At 54.1% G+C, this 19926-nt stretch overlaps 1 protein-coding gene across 3 annotated transcripts in view; it reads left to right on the top strand.

Moving 5' to 3' along the window:
* Window positions 1-19926, top strand: part of MED15 (mediator complex subunit 15) — a 62713-nt gene that overhangs the window by 37357 nt on the left and 5430 nt on the right. Inside the window, exons 3-8 of one of the 3 annotated variants that reach the window (XM_059895128.1) lie at window positions 4150-4201; window positions 5640-5669; window positions 7121-7333; window positions 13200-13417; window positions 14290-14628; window positions 15700-15828. In XM_059895128.1, coding sequence (XP_059751111.1) covers window positions 4150-4201; window positions 5640-5669; window positions 7121-7333; window positions 13200-13417; window positions 14290-14628; window positions 15700-15828 — 981 coding nt within the window. The remainder of the gene's footprint in view (window positions 1-4149; window positions 4202-5639; window positions 5670-7120; window positions 7334-13199; window positions 13418-14289; window positions 14629-15699; window positions 15829-19926) is intronic. The other 2 variants (XM_059895130.1, XM_059895129.1) reach the window with 2 other exon arrangements.

The raw sequence follows: 19926 nt of genomic DNA, 5'->3' as shown, positions 1-19926 counted from the left end.
TTAGTTGCTCCGCAGCATGTGGGATCTTCCCGGACCAGGGCTCGAACCTGTGTCCCCTGCATTGGCAGGCGGATTCTTAACCACTGTGCCACCAGGGAAGTCCCCAGGGTTTTACTTTTATTTTAAACGTGTATCTGTTCTCTTTTGTGAATATCTTGGCTTCTAATGTCATTGGCATAATTACTCTAAAATACTTTCAGAATAAACAGACCAATATTAGCACTAATATTAGTAGCAAATAACAAAATGTGGAATGAAGTTTAAGATTTCTTTACAGCTCTGTGTGTACTTAAAATGTACCCCTTCCCCTAAGGACATATGGTTTTTTTGTTTTGTTTGCTTTTTGTTTTTTAAAATGATCAATCAGAAGAACTCTTTTCCCTATGATTCTGACACCAACTTGATATCAGCTTATACGTTTGGTTGATTTTGCATTTTTAGGAATTGTACTTTTTCTTTTCTTTTTTTTTTTTTTTTAATTTTTGGCTGCGTTGGGTTTTTGTTGCTGCACGCCGACTTTCTCTAGTTGTGGTGAGCAGGGGCTACTCTTCGTTGCGGCGCACCGGCTTCTCATTGCAGTGACTTCTCATTGCGGAGCATGGGCTCTAGGCACGCAGACTTCAGTAGTTGCGGCTCGCGGGCTCTAGAGTACAGGCTCAGTAGTTGTGGCGCACGGGCTTAGTTGCTCCACGGCATGTGGGATCTTCCCAGACCAGGGCTCGAACCCGTGTCCCCTGCATTGGCAGGCGGATTCTTAACCACTCCACCACCAGGGAAGTCCCTGTACTTTTTTCTTTTGATTTGGCTTTGTCTTCAATTTGGTAAAAGATTATATACTTGCAATGTGAAAGATGTATAACAAGGTGGGAAGTTTCATTTCCGGGCCACTTCCTGATACCTCTGGGGATTTGATTGTTGATCTGCAACATTTCTTTTTGCAGATATAAAGCAAATATACATGTTCAGATTCCCCGAGTTTTATACAAAAGGTATAACAGTGTAGCATCTAGTGTGTGGCCTGTGGCATCTTACCTGGAGCATGTGTGTCCTTCCTACTGCTCCCTCCACATCCGTGAGGGGATTTGTCCTCCACCTTTGCCGTCAGGCCCTCATGCAAGACGTGTACAGGTTAGACAAAGTGTATAAACTGCAGGAAGCTTTTTTCCCACATTTCTGTCTTCTCACTTGCAAACCAGCCCGCTAGTAGTACCTGCCTCACTGGGCAGTTGGAAGAATTGAGTGTGTTAATAATCTGTAAAGCATTCAGAGCTGTGCCTGGCCCGGAGTCAGTGTGGCGTGTGAGCTGTCACTGCTGTGCTCTGGCTGTACCCAGCCTGGATGCTTGTATTTTGCTGTCAGGAGGGGGAGATGATAAAGATGGAGTGAAGATAAGGGAGGTACACGCTCCTCGGCCCATTTCTGGAACTGTCCTGGAGCGGGGGTGCCTTGGAGCAGAAGAGGGGTCATAACCTCTCTGTCTGCATGGAGGCTGGGAACTCTCACGCCCAGGGAAGCCAGTCTAGACATAGAGTAAGGCAGCCACCCTGGGGAGTCAGAGGGGGATCAGATCAGCAGGCCTGAAGCACTCTACCCTTGACGTGCTGGGTGATGTATTTACCCACAGGAGCGCCCCTTGGTGGTAGTGTGACTGACCACTCCCTGTGCCCGCTTCTCCTGTCAGGTGGTTGCTGCCCCACTCTGTCCCCTTCAGGCCTCCTCATGCTGGTCTGGGCCCCAGAGCCTGTGCTGCACCGGGCTGTGGGCAGCCTCAGTGGGTGCAGACCATGGGTGCCTTGTGCCCACCTGGCTCCGAGCACTTGGTCCTGGTTCCGTGCCAAGGGCTTTGGGGACATGCTCCTGAGCCCCATTTACTGTATCTTGTGTCAGAGTAAAATATCTGGTTGCTGGTTTGGTTTTTTTTTTTATTTTTTATAACTGAAGTACAGTTGATTTACAATGTTGTGTTTTATCCTGTATGGTAAAGTGATTCAGTTATACATATGTATATTTTCTATTATGGTTTATCACAGGATATTGAATATAGTTCCCTGTGCTATACCTTGTTGTTTATCCATTCTATATATAATAGTTTGCATCTGCTAACCCCAAACTCCCGGTCCATCCCTCCCCTAGCACCCCCCACCCCCCACCCCCGGCAACCACAACTCTGTTCTCTATGTCCATGAGTCTGTTTCTGTTTCATAGATAAGTTCATTTATCATATTTTAGATTCCACATATAAGTAATACCATATGGTATTTGTCTGACTTACTTCGCTTAGTATAACAATCTCTGGGTCCATCCACGTTGCTGCAAATGGCATTATTTCATTCTTTTTTATGACTGAGTAATATTCCATTGTATACATATATGTACTACATCCTCTTTATCCATTCATCTGTCAGTGGACATTTAGGTGCTTCCATGTCTTGGCTATTGTAAATAGTGCTGATATGAACATAGGGGTGCACATATCTTTTTGAATTAGAGTTTACTCCGGATATATGCCCAGGAGTGGGATTGCAGGATCATATGGTAATTCTATCTTTAGTTTTTTGAGGAACCTCCATACTGTTTGCCATAGTGGCTGCATCAGTTTACATTCTCACCAACAGTGTTGGAGGGTTCCCTTTTCTCCAAACTCTCCAGCATTTGTTGTTTGTGGACTTTTTAATGATTTGGTTGCTTTTTAAACCTGCTTCCTATTGCTTCACCTTTTATGGAAGTAGAAGAAGCTCAACAAATTCTTTTAAGATTTCTCCGACCCAAAAGATGGCCAAGGCCTTACTGAGACGTCAGCTCTTGACCTGGCAAGCTCCCCGTCCTTGGCCACCTCAGTTCAGAGCTTCCTTTAGCCCCCGCTTTCCTTGCGCCCCACTCACCACCCTGTTGTCCTTCGAGGACCAGCCTGGTCAGGTGATCTGCGGGATCCTTTTCCTCCCAGGAATTTGTGGGGGGCATTGGGAGGGGGAGTGTTGAACACATTTCCCATGTGTCCTGTCCTTCGGTGCCTGCCCCGTGGCCTCCCTGGGCCTTTCCCCCACGTTTTCCTCTGCTGATTCCCTGGCTGAGAAAACAGTGGTGGGTGAAGTTTGAGATCAGTGAGGGTTGATGGAGGTTAGAAAGTGTGCTTATGTTGTTAACATTCATCTGAGGCCCCCTTCACGTGTTTCCCTTGGAGGTGTTCTCGTGACGGCAGGTTCACTGTCCCAGGCTCACGGGCTGTCCCCTGCGGTGGGTCCTGGGCTGCGGGGGTCGTCTCCTCTGGCTGCTGTTGAGTGGACTCAGTGTCATGGTGACTTAGGCGGGGGTCAAGTGAGCAGGCGGGGTGAAAGCTCTGCCCTTTCTGCCTGCCTTGCCAGAAAGATGGTCCAGCTTCTCTGAAATAAGATTTTAGTTACGAACATCCCTTCGTTGACCCCAAGACAAACTCACAGTAGTGGTTTCCCCGGAACCCCCGGAGTGAGTGTCCTTGGTTACAAAGAGGACAAATGGTGGAAGGCAGGCCCTGCTGGGAGGTTCCAGAAACGCAGCGAGAACCAAGAGGGCCCTGGGCAGTGGCCTTCACCTGCTTCCTTGAGCGGCGCTGTGCCCTCTCCCTGGGCTGTGCAGTGAATTCAGATCAGCGGGAGCTGCGGAAAGCACAGCCGGGGCGCCCAGCCGGATTTGCATGCAAATATGACGTCAGCAGTGGAAAAGCAACAGGCCGGTGTGAAAAGCGAAAGTACTTTGGTACAAATGGAGCAAAGACAAAAGCGGCCCTCCCGTGTCTACTTCTGAGATGCCCTGTGACCCTGGGCCGGCCCCTTTGCAGAAAGACGGGTGCCTGAGCCCCCTGTGGCCCTCGCCAGGGTTTACAGCAGGGCAGGGGAGCAGCGTCTCCTAGTGTCTTGGTACCTTCTTGGTTTTCTGTTTCTTTGTGCCTTTTGTTGTTCTGCGGTAGCCGAGCTCTGCCGGCCTTTCCCGGGGGGATGGATTCCAGAGGAGGTAGAGCCAAGCCGGACGAGGACAGACAGACAAGGACAGACAGACGGGGATGGCTGCCATCCCTGCCTTCAGGAGGAGCGCAGCAGGGCCAGGGTGGGAAGGGGCGTCACTCGGCCTCACTTCTGCGTCTGGGATTAAACTGCTTCCTGTTTTTACTTTTAGGATGAATACCTTTCTCTCGTGGCCAGGCTCATTATCCATTTTCGAGACATCCGTAAGTAAAACGTCACATCTCTGGGTGGTTGTGGTCGCCACGAGAGGCCGGCCAGTCTTGGCCCCAGTGCCTGAGGCAGGATGTCTGTGGACAGCGCCTGCTTTCCGGGAAGTTCTTCATGGCTTCGCATTTGTTTCCCATCCTCCCAGAGCCTCAGCCTGAAACGTGCTGATTGTGGCCTAATGGAGATGTTAGTGTCCAAGTGGTCTGGGCTGGACTGCACTTTTTGCTTGTCTGCTTAATCTCGCTTTTGAAGGACTGCTGCTTTGATCTCTAGGCAGTTCCTGAATAAGCAGAGTCCACCCTGGAATAGACACTTCCTTCCCTGATCCCTGGTTTTTTTGACCCATGGAGGCTGGACCTAACTGTGTTCCCGTCAGGCTGGAAGCTTCTGGGGCCAGCTTTCTCCGCGCCACCCTGCACTCCCTGCCCTGGTGAGGGCCCAGCCCCACAGCATCCCAGTTCCTTTCCTCCCGGTCAGGGCCGCTCAGGGCCGCTCTGGGGGGTTACAGCCACGGCGCCTCCTGCCGGCCTGCAGTGGTGTGACCACAGGAGGCAGGTTCCTCCCACTCAGCCTGTCCATGGGGCGGCTGCTCCCTGTGGCTGTCGAGACAGCTGTGGCATCAGCGTCACTCATCTCAGAGGGAGACATTGGGGACCCCAGAGTCCTTGCAGGGCCATTGCTTCTTTCCACACTAACTTTTTACCAGACTGGCCAGCAAGATGAACCTCACTTGATTTCACTTTCTTTGCTGTGTTTGGGAAGGTCCCATGGTGTTTGGAACAAGAGGAGCCGCCACTAGAAGCCTGGGGCATGAGCAGCCCGGCCACGACCCCATCTGTACTGGCAAGGGCTCGGCCTTTCGGGCTCGCTGGCCCATCTGGGAGCTGGCCCTGGCACGGCTAGTGCACACAGCCCTTTGGCGGGGGTGTCCACAGCTGCCTCACCCCCGGCAGAGGGTGGAACTGTTGTGGCAGTTCCCCGCCTATCCTGGGGCTGGCTGGATCCGGCTTCTAACCAGCCTTGGACAGACTCAGTTTCCTCATCCAGAAAATGGGGATGCTGCCTCCCTCACCAGAGTGGGCTGAAAATGGAGGTGTTGTGGGCCCACCGTAGATCCCTGAAGCGCTCTTGTTTGTGGCTCGGGGCCTGTGCTAAGAGCCCCGGCCTGGGAAGGAAGGAACTAGAGGAGACCCAGCACCAGCCTCCACCTGGGGGCTGTTCTCCAGGGCCCAGGTTGACCGCGGGGTGGTTCTGCACTCTCTTGCTCCAGGCCTCCTTGTGTGTCAACGCTGCCGGGGGTGGGACACATACATGTATTCACACATGTCCTCTGGGCGAATGCCTTTAGCACTGACTTAGCGTGGAAATATATGGTTACATAAAAACTTTGTTTACTTTGGTTTCTTCTTTTTTTTTTTTTTTCTTTATATATAGATAACAAGAAATCACAAGCTTCTGTCAGTGGTAAGAGTTTCTCCTTTTGGAATTAAGGTTTTTCCCAACCTTGGCTGCGGGGTAGCAGCAGTGGGATGGTGGGTGCTGCGTGTGCCTGGGGTTAAGCTGTTACTGGAGGAGGAAGTTCCCGGAGAGACGACCTCAGGTTCCTGAGAACTGCCAGCTCCCGGCCCACCAGGCACCCTCCTCCTGGTGACCGTGGAGTCGGACGATACCACTCCATCCCATTCCTCCCGCAAAAAAGATGATGAAACCTCACACGATTATTGAATATTATCTAAAATTTTGAGCTCTCTGGGAGAGAACTAGTATGGTATAATGCTATATTCAGTATAATAATCTGTAGTAGTATTTAGAGAATAACTATGAATTCACTTTCTTAAGTTACAAAGTTTCTTTGTAAGTTAAGAATTATTATTCTTTTTTATTTTTTAATTTCAAGGTTTTATCACATGGGAACCCTGTTGATTTAGCCTAGGTCTCTCTGAGTGAGCTGCCAGTGAAGGGGTTTAGCAGATCCCAGTGGCCAACTAAACTCCGACTGCCAGGCGGGGAGCCACCCTGGCGGGCTGTTTGTCTTACTGTCGGTGGCACATGCCGCATGCCCAGGCTTGCCTTGGCCGAGCTGGCTGCACCTGCCTGGGGTCTCTTGGCTTGTGCAGCGATTGTTGGCCAGCCAGGGCCGGGGGGTTGGGGGGGTGGGTATCAAGAGTGCTTGGCCAGGAGAACGTGTCTGTTCACCCGGTTCTGTGGCAGGGTGAGCCGGCCAAGCCACACCTGCCTGCAGGTGGCTGTTTGCTGTTACAACAAGAGCCTCTGGCTCCTGCCCCTGGCCCTGGCATTGCTCACTCAGCTGGCGAGCATCTGCGGACCCCTCCCACACACCCTTGTTCTCAGGGGTCTTTCCCGAGAACTGCTACTCAGTGGGGTCCTGCCCAGACTTAGCAGAGATGGGCTTCTGGTGCACAAGGGGACTTGTAACCTCCCTGGGGGATCTGCCCCTGCCCCCTCTTCTCTGGCCCCCCCTGGGAGATCTGCCCCTGCCCCCTCTTCTCTGGCCCCAGGCTTGGCTTACTGTGAAGAGCCCTTGACCCTTGTTTTCTCTGGATTCCCAGCTGTGTCTCACCCAGCAGGAGGGGCCTATAGCCAGGATGGGTGGGGCCGCCGCCTGCCACTGAGGGCTTGCTCGTCCCTTAGAGTCTGTCAGGACCTGGCATAGGCTAGGCTAGGGTGTGGGCTGTGCTCCCTGCCCAGGAGGTGTCCCAGCCCCTGGGGTGTGGCAGGCAGCTGGGCCGGGACTTGGGGGGCTCCCGGGACTCCGGCCGCTCACCATTTGGGACACTGAGGGTGTCGAGCCTGGAGGTGGGAGGAAGCGTGTGCCCAGGAAGGCCTCATGGCCCACGGAGCCTGGCCCGGTTTGGCGGACACTGCCCTGAGACGCTGCACCCTGTGCCCCGCAGACCCTATGAACGCGCTGCAGAGCCTGACTGGCGGGCCCGCCGCGGGAGCAGCCGGCATTGGCCTACCTGCTCGGGGCCCCGGCCAGCCCCTGGGCGGGATGGGCGGCCTGGGGGCCATGGGGCAGCCGATGCCACTCTCGGGGCAGCCACCTCCCGGCACCTCGGGGATGGCCCCCCATGGCATGGCCGTCGTGTCCACGGCCGCTCCGCAGAGTGAGTACCACGCTTCTCAGAGAACCTGCCGCGCTCTCCACAGGTGGCGCGTTCTCTTCCCAGCCAGGGGTGGGGGTGGTGAGGGGGCGAGAGGAGCTGGGGAAGCTTCAGCCTGCTCTGCCTCCCAGAGGGCGAGGGACACCAAGGCCCTCTTGCCCAGGCTGAGGGAGGACTTGGAGGAGGATGGGGTGGCCTGGGACTCCATCCAAGGGGCTGTGCTTTGTAGTCGAGATAGAAACAGCTCCGTCTCAGGGTGTCCTCAGCCGCGAAGCCCTGTCTGTCCCTTCCAGGGTTGCCCTGGCCCCAGGCCGCCCGGGCTGTGGCTCGCATCCTGATTCCCCTACCGAAGGAGGTGCCTGACCCTCCGCGCAACTGTTCGGGCCAGGAGCAGGGTTGCAGCGCCAGCTGCCTCTGTCCCAGGACCCTCTTTTTTAAAAAATGTATTTATTTAATTTATTTATTTTTGGCTGTGTTGGGTCTTCGTTGCTGTGCACAGGCTTTCTCTAGTTGTGACGAGCGGGGGCTACTCTTTGTTGCGGTGTGCGGGCTTCTCACTGCGGTGGCTTCTCTTGTTGCGGAGCACGGGCTCTAGGCGCGCGGGCTCGGCGGTTGTGGCTCGCGGGCCCTAGAGCACATGCTCAGTAGTTGTGGCGCACAGGCCTAGTTGCTCCGCGGCATGTGGGATCTTCCCAGACCGGGGCTCAAACCCATGTCCCCTGCATTGGCAGGCGGATTCATAACCACTGCGTCACCAGGGAAGTCCCCCAGGACCCTCTTGATGGACATTTATGCTTGTAGACTTTTATCTAGTACTGCTAAGTGCTTCAGTACTTTTTTCCCCTTATGTAACTTTTTATTTTTGAAATAGTTGAAGAGTCACAGGAAGTTGCAGAATAGCACAGAGTTCCCATGTGCCCTTCCCCCAGCTTCCCCAACGAAAACGTCCTAGTACATCACCAAAACCACGACAGTGCTGTCAACTCAGGCAGACTTTATTCACATGTGACCAGTCTTTGCATGCCCTCTTGCGCATTCGCGTGCATGTGTGTGGTTCTGTGAGGTCTTATCATGTGTGGAATGGAGTCAGCACGTGGACCCGTCACCACCAACAGGCTGTCCTGGTGCCTCCTAATAATCACACCCTCCCTCCAACCCAAAGCCCGGCAACTGCTGATCTGTTCTCCGCCTTGGTAATTGTGTCATTTTGCGAATGTTACATAAATAGAATCATGCAATATTTGACTTGTTGAGACTGGCTTTTTTTCACTCGGCATAATGCCCTTGGGAGCCTCCAGGTGGTGTTGGTAATTCCTTCCTGTTCGCTGCTGAGTAATGTTCCCTGGAGTGGCTGGGCCACGCACAGTTCACTTATCCACTCACCCTTGAAGGAGATATGGGTTGTTTCAGTTTGGGCTGTTAAACTAAAGCTGCTGTGAATGCTTGTGTACATGTTGTGGTGTTCCCATGTATTCTGTCTCGCGTCCCTCTCAGGAACCCTGTGACGAGGGCAGCCGCGGGTTCGAGCACCCTGTTCTTTGTTGGGTTCCCTGTGTCCGAGTCGCCTTGCCCTTCTCAGAGGCCACATGCATCCTCATTCCCACCCGCTCCTGCACTGACACCTTCTGCCCCCAGACACCCCCTTCCTCCCAGAGCTTCATTTCTTATCCTTACTGACGTCTGGCCGTCTGACGCTTGGCTCAGTGGTTGGTTCTTCATCTCGAGCTCCCGGGTCCCCTCTTGTCAGTGCACCTGTCCCTCTCTCTCTCTCTCTCTCTCTCTCTCACACACACACACACACACACACACTCACACACACACACACACACACACAGAGGCAGGGCGGCTTTCAGAAGGATGCTCTGGCTCCTTTTCACGTTATACTCCGGTGTGCTGGTTGAATTTCTTTTTATCACAGACTTAGATTTTATAATAAAAAATAGTTTTAAGCTGTATGAGTTTAGAATGTCTTGCAGTCTGACTCCTGAGACTGTCAGTTCAGCAGCGAAGCTTTGGTGGGCTGTCTTCACCCTCCCTAGTCCGACCTCGGCCTACATCCTGTCTTCAGCTTCCGAGGGGCTTGGTCTTCTGTGTGGCACTAGGGGAAGTTGAAGTGGTCTCTACTCTCATGTCCTGCTGCTACCTCTACAGAGACCCTCCCTCCCTGCCTGTGACCTCTGGTGGCCTGGTCTACCTGAAATAAGTGTAGTGCTAATGGGTACTTGCTACCCTTTTCTGACACCTCCAAACACCACTGTGTGATGAAGGCTGCTTCAGCCCTTAGTTCCACGCCCCCAGAGTGTAGGTCCTGGGTCAGAGGACTCTCAAAGGGCAGCCCAGAGCCTGCTGTGCGTCTCCAGGTGACCTGGGTTAGTCACAGGAAACACACACTGCTGACTGTGGATAAGGCTGGGGCTGAGGTACAGGATACTTTTAAACTCTATGCTTTTTTGTTTCCTTGATGAATTTTATATCATGTGCATGTAGAACCTACTTTAAAAATAAGCTGTATTTCTGGCTGTTGCTGAGGAGCCCTCTCGCCTTCTGTGTAGACTGTGTTTTGGATTGTTGGGCTGGCAGAAGGTAGGGGCAGCTCTTTGCCCTGCTATGCCTTGGCACGCTGCAAGGTGGGGGAAAGCAATCCTGGGATCCCTCCGTCCAGGATTTGTGCCAGGGCCCTTGGCATCCCCCAGCTCCGCCAGAGCCCGGGGCAGATTGGAGGAGAGTGCTCCCAGTTAAGGCCTGTGGGAATTGCAGATCAGGGTCAGTCATTGAGCACACAAAATCAGCAGGCATGGAAGGAAGCAGACACACCTCAAGGAGGAGCAGAAACAATCACCAGATGTGGAGACGCCCCGCGACATAGCCATTGTTAGATATGGCCTTGGGGTGCTTAAAAAAATAAAGGTTGGACTTCCAAATGAAGGAGCACTGTGATACTGTATCAGGAGTGACCAAACAGATTTGAAAAGTAACCAAGTAGAACTTACAGAGATGAGAAGTAAAGTCATTGAAAGAGGAAAGTGTGAATGAATAAACAGATTAGATACAGCTGAAGAAAGAGTTTGTGAACTAGAAGCTACATTTGAAGACATTACCTAGAATGTAGCCTAGAGAAGAGGCCTCAGGAACAGGAGGGTGAGAAACGTGGAGGATGAAATCAGGAAGTCTGACGGGCATCTAAGTGCAGATGGAAGCACAGAGGGTGTGAGGAGACGATGGCCGATGAAAACCCAGTGGACCACACAGGTTAAATAAGGCATCCATGCCCCAACCTGTTGTGAAACAGCAGGACACCAAAGGCCAGAAGACTATCTCAGAAACAGCCATTTCTGTCAAGGAGCGACAAGCAGACTCAGCAGACTCTGTGATGGAGTCAAGAAGACAGTAGAGGTTGTTAGAGCCCTGAGCACAGAGCTGCCAACAAAGCCGAGGAGACCTTCACTAAAAGGTTTTTTTTTTTTTTTTTTTTCACTAAAAGGTTTTTAAGGGCATACTTTTTTTTCCCCTTACCATTTCCTCTTACCTCTCAGATCATCCTTTCCCAAGATGCCAGGTGTAAATAGGAGAAGAAACATTTTCCATATAAGGGCATAAACACGCACAAATCTAAGCTAGTGATTCTCAGCAATTTTGCACCCTGGTGGGTGTTTGGCAGTATGTGGAGACAGTTTGGCTGTCACAGCTGGGTGGTGGTGTGGGGATGCTGCCGGCCTCCAGTGGGCAGAGGCCAGAGATGCTGCTGAGCATCTCCCGTGTACAGGGCAGCCCCCACAGCACGGCGTTGTCTGGCCCAAAGTGTCAGGAGGGGCAAGGCTGGGAATCCTTGCTGTAAACAAAAATTACCTCTGTAAAATAATCCTTAGAGCTACCCTCCACACGTTCCGAGCACTGTTTTGGGTCTGTAATAGATTATTTAATTCTGAGTCCAACGTAGGGGTATGTAGTATAGCTGAGGAAACTTAGGCGCACAGAGCAGTGACAGAGTTGGGATTTGAGTCCGGGTGTCTGGGTCCGAAGCTGTACCCCTGGCCTTTATTCTATCCTGCCTCTTAATATAAGTCTGCTGTGTGGGCATAAAAAGATAAACAGGGACCAAACCAAATGGAGTCAGGAAGGGCGAATATCAAGGATATCAGGTGTATCGTGTGCATGTAAAACCTACTTTAAAAAATATTTAGAGAGGATTCTAAGGTCCTCATATTTGGGAAAGAGGTTTAAATGTGGATAAACTTTATACTTTGTTAAATTAAATATGCATGATAAAATTGTAAAAGTCATTGCTAAAACAATAGAAATAGTTGTACATTCCAAATCCATAGAAAAAAATGGAATGAGACAGAAACGACAAACAAAAATCCAAACGAACAAAAATCAACCCAATCCTCCAACAAAATAGAATTCAGAAGAGGAGAAAAAAAATGTCCATTATACCTCAGTAAAGCTCAAAAAAAAAAAAAAAAAAAAGAGGAAGAGAAACTTAGAAGGGGAAAGACAGATACAAATAAGTTGAAAACTGTAAGTAATTGCAGTAAATGTGAAGGGATAGGCTTTCTTGCTGAGACTGAATGGAAACGTAAGGAGAAGGTACAGCTCTTTAATCCTTACAGGAAACACACCTGAAATAGAAGATGCAAAAAGACTTGAAAATAAAAGTTGTGTTGGGCAATTTCCCCTCCCAGTTACTGATAGTTAACCAGACAAAAATAATGAATTTAGAGAGGAGTTGAAGGATGTTAGTGAGCAGCTTCATCTAAGCCTGTGGGTGGGAAATGTGCTCACAATGGGTCCTGCGTGGATGTACTCCCCACCCTGACACTCTTCAGAAATTGTGCTGAAGGAGAGAGCCAGTCCTTCTGTGTGGTTTAAAAATGGCAGAGTCATTAGGAATGGAGGTCACCTTAGTAGCTACTGAGGTGTGGCACCACAAGGGCTCCTGTGGTGTTGGAACTGTGCCAGGTCTTGACCTCCATGGTGACTGAATCTTGCCAGGTGAGAAAACTGTATAGAATTTAAACTACACACTCAGGCAAATGGGCACACATTCTGACTGTTATGGTGTTATACAAAGTGCTACCATTGGGGAAAACTGAGCAAAGTGTACAAAGTGTCTCTGTGTTCCTCCTTTTCATCTTTATTGAAATATAGTTCATGTACCCATATTCACCCACTGGAAGTATACTGTGCAGGGGTGGTCAGTGCACTCACGGCATCAATTTTAAAACATTTTCATCACTTGAAAAGAGACCGGATTACTGAAAATCTTGTGAATGATTGTTTATTTTTATTTGTTTTTAATTTTTTGGCCACGCTGCGCGGCCTGTGGCATCTTATTTCCCTGAGCCTGGATCAAACCCATGCCCCCTGCAGTGGAAGCATGGAGTCTTAACCACTGGACCACCAGGGAAGTCCCTGAATGATTGTTTGTATCAGCATTATTTATAACTACCAAAAAGTGGAAACAACCCAGATGTCCATCAGCTGATGGACAACACAAAATGTGGGAAATCCATATAGTGGAGTATTATTTGGCAACAAAAAGAAAGGGAATACTGATCCATGCCACAGTGTGGGTGACCCTTGTAAACGCGATGCTGAGGGGAAGGAGCCAGTCACAAAAGATCCCAGTTGTGAGATTCTGTTGATACGAAGTGTCCAGAGCAGGTGGTTCCATTGAGACGGGAAGCAGATCACTAGTTGCTGGGTCCCAGGCCTCTTGACTGGCCTGTTCTTTCCTGCTCATTACTACCGTGATTCACTCTATAGTAAGTTCTGTCCTGTCATCGTCACCCCTGTCCCTCCCGCGCTGGCGGGGGTGGCGCCTTCCCCGCTGCACCCAGTGCGAGTTCCCCGACCCGTCTGTCCCCAGCCCAGCTGCAGCTCCAGCAGGTGGCGCTGCAGCAGCAGCAGCAGCAGTTCCAGGCACAGCAGCAGGCGGCGCTGCAGCAGCAGCAGCAGCAGCAGTTCCAGGTGCAGCAGAGCGCCATGCAGCAGCAGTTTCAGGCCGTGGTGCAGCAGCAGCAGCTCCAGCAGCAGCAGCAGCAGCAGCAGCATCTGATCAAGTTGCATCATCAGAACCAGCAGCAGGTACTAGGCGCCATCGTTCTGGCCCCTGGCCTTCTCCAGGGCCCACAAGCCTGGGACAGGAAGGAGTGGGCCTACTGTGTGCCGGGGGATGGATCAGGTGGCTCCTGGTGCAGGCAGCTCATGTGAGAGTCTGCCCAGGCCAGAGTGAAGCTACCCTCCACTCATAGCACGGCCTGGACCGCCCCATGGGCGTGCGTCCTCTGAGCACACGCAGGCCTCCTGACCTGTCCCTGAGTATTCGGTGTCTGGACGCTGCACTAATCGAGCCCTGCCTAGTGTCCCACAGGGATGGCCATGTCACATTAGGAGCCCTGCTTACAAGAAAACCTTTTCTCACGCGCACGCTCTGCAGTCAACGCCCTGACGGGTTAAGCGTCTTTTGTCAGGCCTGTTCTGGGTTGAGGGAGGGAAGCCCTGAAGGGCCCCCTGCTCTTTCCCACCTGCTCCAGGCCTTGGCTTATGCCTCCTTTTCCCGAGGCCTCTCCAGGATCTTGGAGGCCCCTCTCCCAGGGCTGACAGTGAATCTTCAGCCCCGCTTTTCCTCCTCACCCTGAGGCTGGTCCTGTGACCACTCTAGGGACCAAACAAGCATCCTTGGAGAGGCTTTGGAGATGTGCGGTCAGCTGAACCTTGCCCGGCTTCTCTGGTGCTGCGCCTATATGTGACTCCTTACCAAGCCCTCCAGACCCTTCCCTGGACCCTTCCTTTGTCCTCTCAGGCCTAGAGATGGGCCAGCATCTGGTGGCCAGGGCACAGGTGCACGCTTGGTGCCCTCGGTGTCCCTCTGCCTCCCGGGAGAGCAGCCTGGGCAGACTTCCCAGCGCAGGATTCCAAGGCCGGAGAGGTGATGGGTGCTCCTTGTTCCACTCCAGATGCAGCAGCAGCAGCAGCAGCAACTCCAACGGATGGCACAGCTGCAGCTGCAGCAACAGCAACAGCAACAGCAGCAGCAGCAGCAGGCTTTGCAGGCCCAGCCGCCAATACAGCAGCCCCCAATGCAGCAGCCACAGCCTCCCCCCTCACAGGCCCTGCCCCAGCAGCTGCAGCAGCTGCATCACCCACAGCACCACCAGCCACCACCGCAGCCCCAGCCGCCGGTGGCCCAGAACCAGCCATCGCAGCTCCCACCTCAGTCACAGACGCAGCCTTTGGTGTCGCAGGCTCCGGCCCTCCCCGGACAGATGCTGTACGCCCAGCCACAGCTGAAACTCGTGAGTACCCAGGGCTCGCACAGCCGGGGCTCTTCTCATGGCGTCTCCTGTGCTGTTGGCGGTCTCTGGGGTGACCTGGCTGTAGATGGCAGGTCCTCTTCTTCCAGCACCGAGACGCAGGTGGCCCTGGCCCCTGCCGGCCCGCACATCCAGATCAGCAAGGGTGCGTGCATTCTGCCAGCTGCTGCATCCAGTGTGCGGTGCCCCTGCTCCCTGGTGGCACCTTGTCTTCCGAGCAGCATGGCTGATTCGGTGGTAGCCACAGGCATTGTAAGATTGTGGATGATTAGATGGACGGCGACACCCGTCTTCTCACTGTTGGGGAGGGGGTGTGTGCCACCTCCCCTGGGCGTCCACGGTGGTCTGCTGACCACCAGTTCTGTTCTGAGCAGAGATCATGACTGTATTTTTGAGGGGGGTATTGATGTAAAATAGTGTTATATTCAGTCTTATGCGTCTGTGTAAAAGCAGAACCAGTCAGTGACATTTACATGAAAGACAAAATATTGTACTGAGTTGGGGGTAGCTGTGTCAAGGGGCCATTTAAATGTTTTTTCAACTCACTTTCTTGGTTTTTGTGGCCTTTTCTATTTGCTGTTCATTGGGTGAAGTGGGGACACGGGCCACACCTGAATCGAGTAGTGGCTGAATAGGAAGCCCCACAGGTGCAGGCTGGAGGTCTGGGGAGGGTCTTGAGGAGGGTCACACCTGTCACCTGGGAGCCAGCTGGCCCTGGTTTCCTTTGAGGAGTCAGGGCTCAGAGTGGGGTTCTCGTAGACCATCAGCGTGCTCTGCTTGCCGCGGTAGCTGGTGGTGGTGTCCCATCGGGGCAGGCGTCTCGCCAGGAGAGACAGGGCTCAGCTGTGCTGACTCAGAGCCAGGCTGGCATGGACACTTTTGATGAGCCGTGGGATGAGGGACAGCCAGTAGCGGGACATCAGCCAGGGAAGTGGCGGCAAGCCCATCCCCCTTCTCGAGGAGAGCTTAGAGACTCTGGCTCCCACAGACGGACGTGGAGGTGCTCTGCCTTCTGCCCTGGTGGCTCCAGATTGCTGCTCCCTTCCTCCTCAGGTCCGGGCTCCGATGGTGGTGCAGCAGCCGCAGGTGCAGCCCCAGGTGCCGCAGGTGCAGCCCCAGGTGCCACCGCAGACAGCAGTGCCGACGGCTCAGGCCTCCCAGATAGTGGGTCCCGGAGTCCAGGTGAGGGCCCAGAGCTGAGGCTCTGGAGGCGCCGGCCAGTGCATGTCCCCCGCGCTATGGCGAGGGTCCTGGTTGGATCAGGGCCTGTCCCTGGGGACCTTGGGTGGCAGCCCCGCTCGGCCGTGTCTGGGCCCCCGGCTTCACAGGGCTCAGGCTGTTCCCACCTCCTGTGATGACCCACATCTTCCCTCTTCCCTTCTGCTCCAAAAGGGCATTGGTGAGAGCATCACGATCTCTTCTTGCCTCATCCCTGAGCATGGGGCTGGAGGGATAGTAGCTCTCTAGAAACTGGGAAGAGCACGAGGACGGTGGCATCTGGCTCTGGTGGTCAGCACAGACTTGTACCATGGCCCCTTGCCCTGCTGATTTGCAGGGCTCACCCCTGTGTGACACATGTGGCCCAGGTCCACCATGCCCACACTCTGCAAATCAGATGTCGATGGGATGGAGGATACCCGGCCTTGCCTAGTAGAGGCCACAGCCTCCTTGGTGTCTGGGGTGGGAGGCTGGGCCTCATGACTTCTCCATAGACGCCCCCCTCACCTATGTCCAGTCCCCGGCCTTGGTTCCTCCTGTCTCCACCCAGCAGTGGCAACATTGATAGTCTGGCTCAGAAGAGCGTTGGCTTTAGACAGAGCCAATGTGCTGCTTGACATGAGACCCCAGGGGCAACCCGGCCACCCCGGTGCTGTGCGTCGCTAGGCTGCCATGCTGAGTGTCCCTGCCGGCTCCTGCCCTGCTCACTCCCCGAGTCCGTTGAGCTCCTTGTCTGGGGCACCGGGCCGTGTGGTAAGCACTGTGTGTTCCCTTAGCATTGGCGGAGGCTCAGAAATGGTCCTTCCTTGTCCCTGCCGCATGGCTGGAGTCCGTGGGAAACACACCACTGGGGGGACCTGTGGCGTTTGGAGGTAGCTCTGTGGTCACTGCACCACATCACCAGCTTGCCCACGTGTGGTCTTATGTGCAACACACCACGGACATCATGTCTGTAGCTGGGACAGGGCTGGAGGCCTTGTATGACGATGTTGGCGTCCTCCTCTGCCACCACCCTGTGTGTCCCAGCCTCGTCCCCAGGCCTCCTGGGGCTCTCTGCTCTCGGTGTCCTGTGCGGAGTGTGGTCAGAGTTGGGACGGCGGCAGCGGCATGGAGTGACCGCCCAGCCGGCGGAAGCCGCTGCCCTTGCTGCCTCTCAGGTCTGGTAGGAGAGTGGGAGGCTTGGCCCTCTGACCTGGCAGCTTCCGTCCTGAAGCAGAACTTCCCTTTTCACTCCAGTTCTTGGTGTTTGGGAAGCGAGCAGCCGAAGAGTTGCCGTCTTCCAATGGTCCAGGCCCCACCTGCTGGTTCGTAGGCTTCTTGCTTGGGTAGGCGGACTCCCTGCAGCTTCCTGGGCGCCCATCGCTCTCCTGCAGTGGCCGCGGGGGATGCGCTCCATTCCGCATGCCAACCCCTGGGCTGTGCTTCCCTTCCTGGTAGTCACATGCCTTTGCTTCTGCTGGAGGTCCCAGTCCAGCCTGCGTGGGGCTTGGCTGTGGGCTTGATCACCTCGTGGGTAACCTTGATTTGTAACCTTCTGTCCCTTCATGGAGCACGGAGGGCTGACAGCCAGCAGGGCTCAGGCAGGCGTGGGCTCTTCTCCCCAGGTGGGGACTCGGGTAGCTGGGTGGGGAGGAGGCGCCACCACTCATACCTGCAAGCAGGTTTGGTTTTCTGAGGATGCACCTTCAGGGTTTATGGGAGGGGTGCCCACCCCCTCCTGAATGAGAGGCCAGCCTTGGGCAGAGTGGAAGCGAGGCCTCACCCTGCCTGCAGGGCCGTACTGTGGGTTCCCAAGTCTGGCGCAGGTATATGTGGGGTGCTCGTGCAGGTCCCTGGGGGCCGGTTGGCTGCCTTACTGTGTGGTTCTAGCAGCAGTGGGGTCCCCAGGGTGCGAGGAGACCCCTGAGGGAGAATCTCTGGATTCACAGCCTTTTTTTGCAACCTCGGTGGCAACAGTGGACAAGACAAGGCTACAGATATTCTGACCCCAAAACTGGAAAACAGGTGGTGGCTGTAGAAGGTGGGAGGTTGAGGGGAGTATAAGCAAGGGAAGCATTTCAAGCGGGAGAGCCTGCTTGGCTTCTTTTCTTTCCGGTTCTCTAGGATTTTGTGTGTGGCTTCTTTCTTTTTCACGTTACAACAGAAGTAAAAGGTTGTCCTGTAATTAGAGTCCCTTGGTCAACGGTGCCTTCCGTGGCTGTGTGCTGTTCCTCTTATGAACGTATTCTGCTGTCCTTAATTATTGTCTTGTTCTCGGATCCTGAGGTTACTTCTGGTTTTCTGCTGTTAGCAGTGGTTCATGGCAGGCCCTAGACTGTTTGCTAACATTTCCCAGAGTGACTCATGGGGGCACTTTGAGGCTCTCGATCGTACCAGCTGGTCACCTACCAGGAGGTCGACACACAGACTAGAACTGCCGTGCGGGGCCCACGCATTTGACCTCAGAACGCGGGGTCCAGTGTTGTGGTGTGTGAAAGAGGTGCTGGGATGGGGGCCCAGGTGGCGGCCCCCAGGCCTGGTCTCTCAAGTCTGCCCTCTCAGAGCAGAGGAGGGGGGCCTCATTGTGCGCTTGGTGGTGCTGGGGCCTGATGGGTGGTGGGGCTCACAGCCCGGGCTAGAGTTTGGGATTTGGGTGTTTCAGGAAAATCAGTGAACCCTGTTCTGTATGCCTGGCTCTGACATGAACTCGTGTAGATGAGAGAGATGTCTCCGTCACATCCCTGTCCAGCAGGGGGCTGGACTAGGACTCAGCGGGAGAGCCACACCCCGTGACAGCAGGTGAAAACCAGGACAGGATGTGTCTGCATTTCCCAGCAGCCCCTGTGCTTTGGTCTTCCTGCTTCCTATTCTTCCAGCATTCGGAAGCTTAGCTGTCATTCTCACATTACAGACCCCCTTCCTTGATGTGTGTGGAACAGTGTGTGGAATGGGCTGAGCACACCCCGCGCCCCCTCCCCTCCCACTGGGCCCTCCACCATGGCCGCAGCCAGCGGGGGCGCTCGGGGCCTCCCTGGGCGGGTGTGTGTTGGGAGGAGGAGTCGTGGCCTGGCTCGTCCAATACTGTAGACGTCCGGTGTGTCTCGTTAGGATCTGTGGTCAAGAGAAAACCAGCTTTCCACCTCGGGAGCTCTGTGACCAGAAAACCAGTCTGCAGAGATCAGAGTCAAGCTTTTCATTCCTGATGACTTTGTTTCTCCCAGGAAGAAATAGCGCCTCTTTCACACCACCTGACTGCTTCTGGGCCTCTCTTGCTCTGGAAGGAGCACTGTTGAGCTGCCACGGGGCTTACAGCTGGGCACCCCCAAGTGCAGGGTGGCGCCAGCCAGCCGTGGCCTTTGGGTGCTATCAGCCTCACCCCGGGTGCAGGCAGGGGAGCCCAGCACAGCGCGTGCTCCACCCACTGACGTCCCACTTAGCATCTGGTGGAGTGGGTGGTGGGCTCTTCAGGCAGTGCTTGAGTTTCGACAGACAACAGGAGAACGGCTTCCTGGCCCACACCCTGGAAGTTCTTTTGTTGGTGTGGCTGCAGGACTGTCCACTCCCAGCTCTGCATGAGGGCTGCCTCGCACCCACAGCCATTGCCGGGGTCATGTTGGCATCTGCTGCTGTCTGGGTCACCCCTGGCTTGCAGTGCTTGCTGCATGCGACCCGTTGGTGAGTGTGAGACATGCCTGTGATGCCAGGGGTCTCCCCACAGACCTTTCTTCTGCCTTGGAGCCCTGCCCCAGCGGACTGCATGGACGTCAGCACCTCCCTAGCCTCACAGATCAGCTCATCCTCCTGGAGTAGATGTTTTGTTTCCCATGGATCAGCCTGGCTCCTTTCGGAACCTGGCTGGGTGGTTTTCATTTAGTTTCATGTTCACATTGTGAACACACGCAGGCCCTGCTCCAGTGCCATGTCCAGCCTCAGTGTGCAGAGTGAGGGGGGCAGGCTAGAGTCAGTCTGCAGAATTGGACAGCCTGGGAATGGAGGGTGGGGTGTGAGCTGGGCTCCAGGAAGCAGGCTCCGGGGGTGATGCTCAGTGCACAGGAGGTTGCTGGGGTGTGGGGGAAGCTCTGA

This window comes from Balaenoptera ricei, chromosome 14, assembly GCF_028023285.1.
Source record: "Balaenoptera ricei isolate mBalRic1 chromosome 14, mBalRic1.hap2, whole genome shotgun sequence".
NCBI lineage: Eukaryota > Metazoa > Chordata > Mammalia > Artiodactyla > Balaenopteridae > Balaenoptera > Balaenoptera ricei.
The sequence above is the reverse complement of the archived record's forward strand: the minus strand, read 5'-3'. Positions and strand labels throughout refer to the sequence as shown.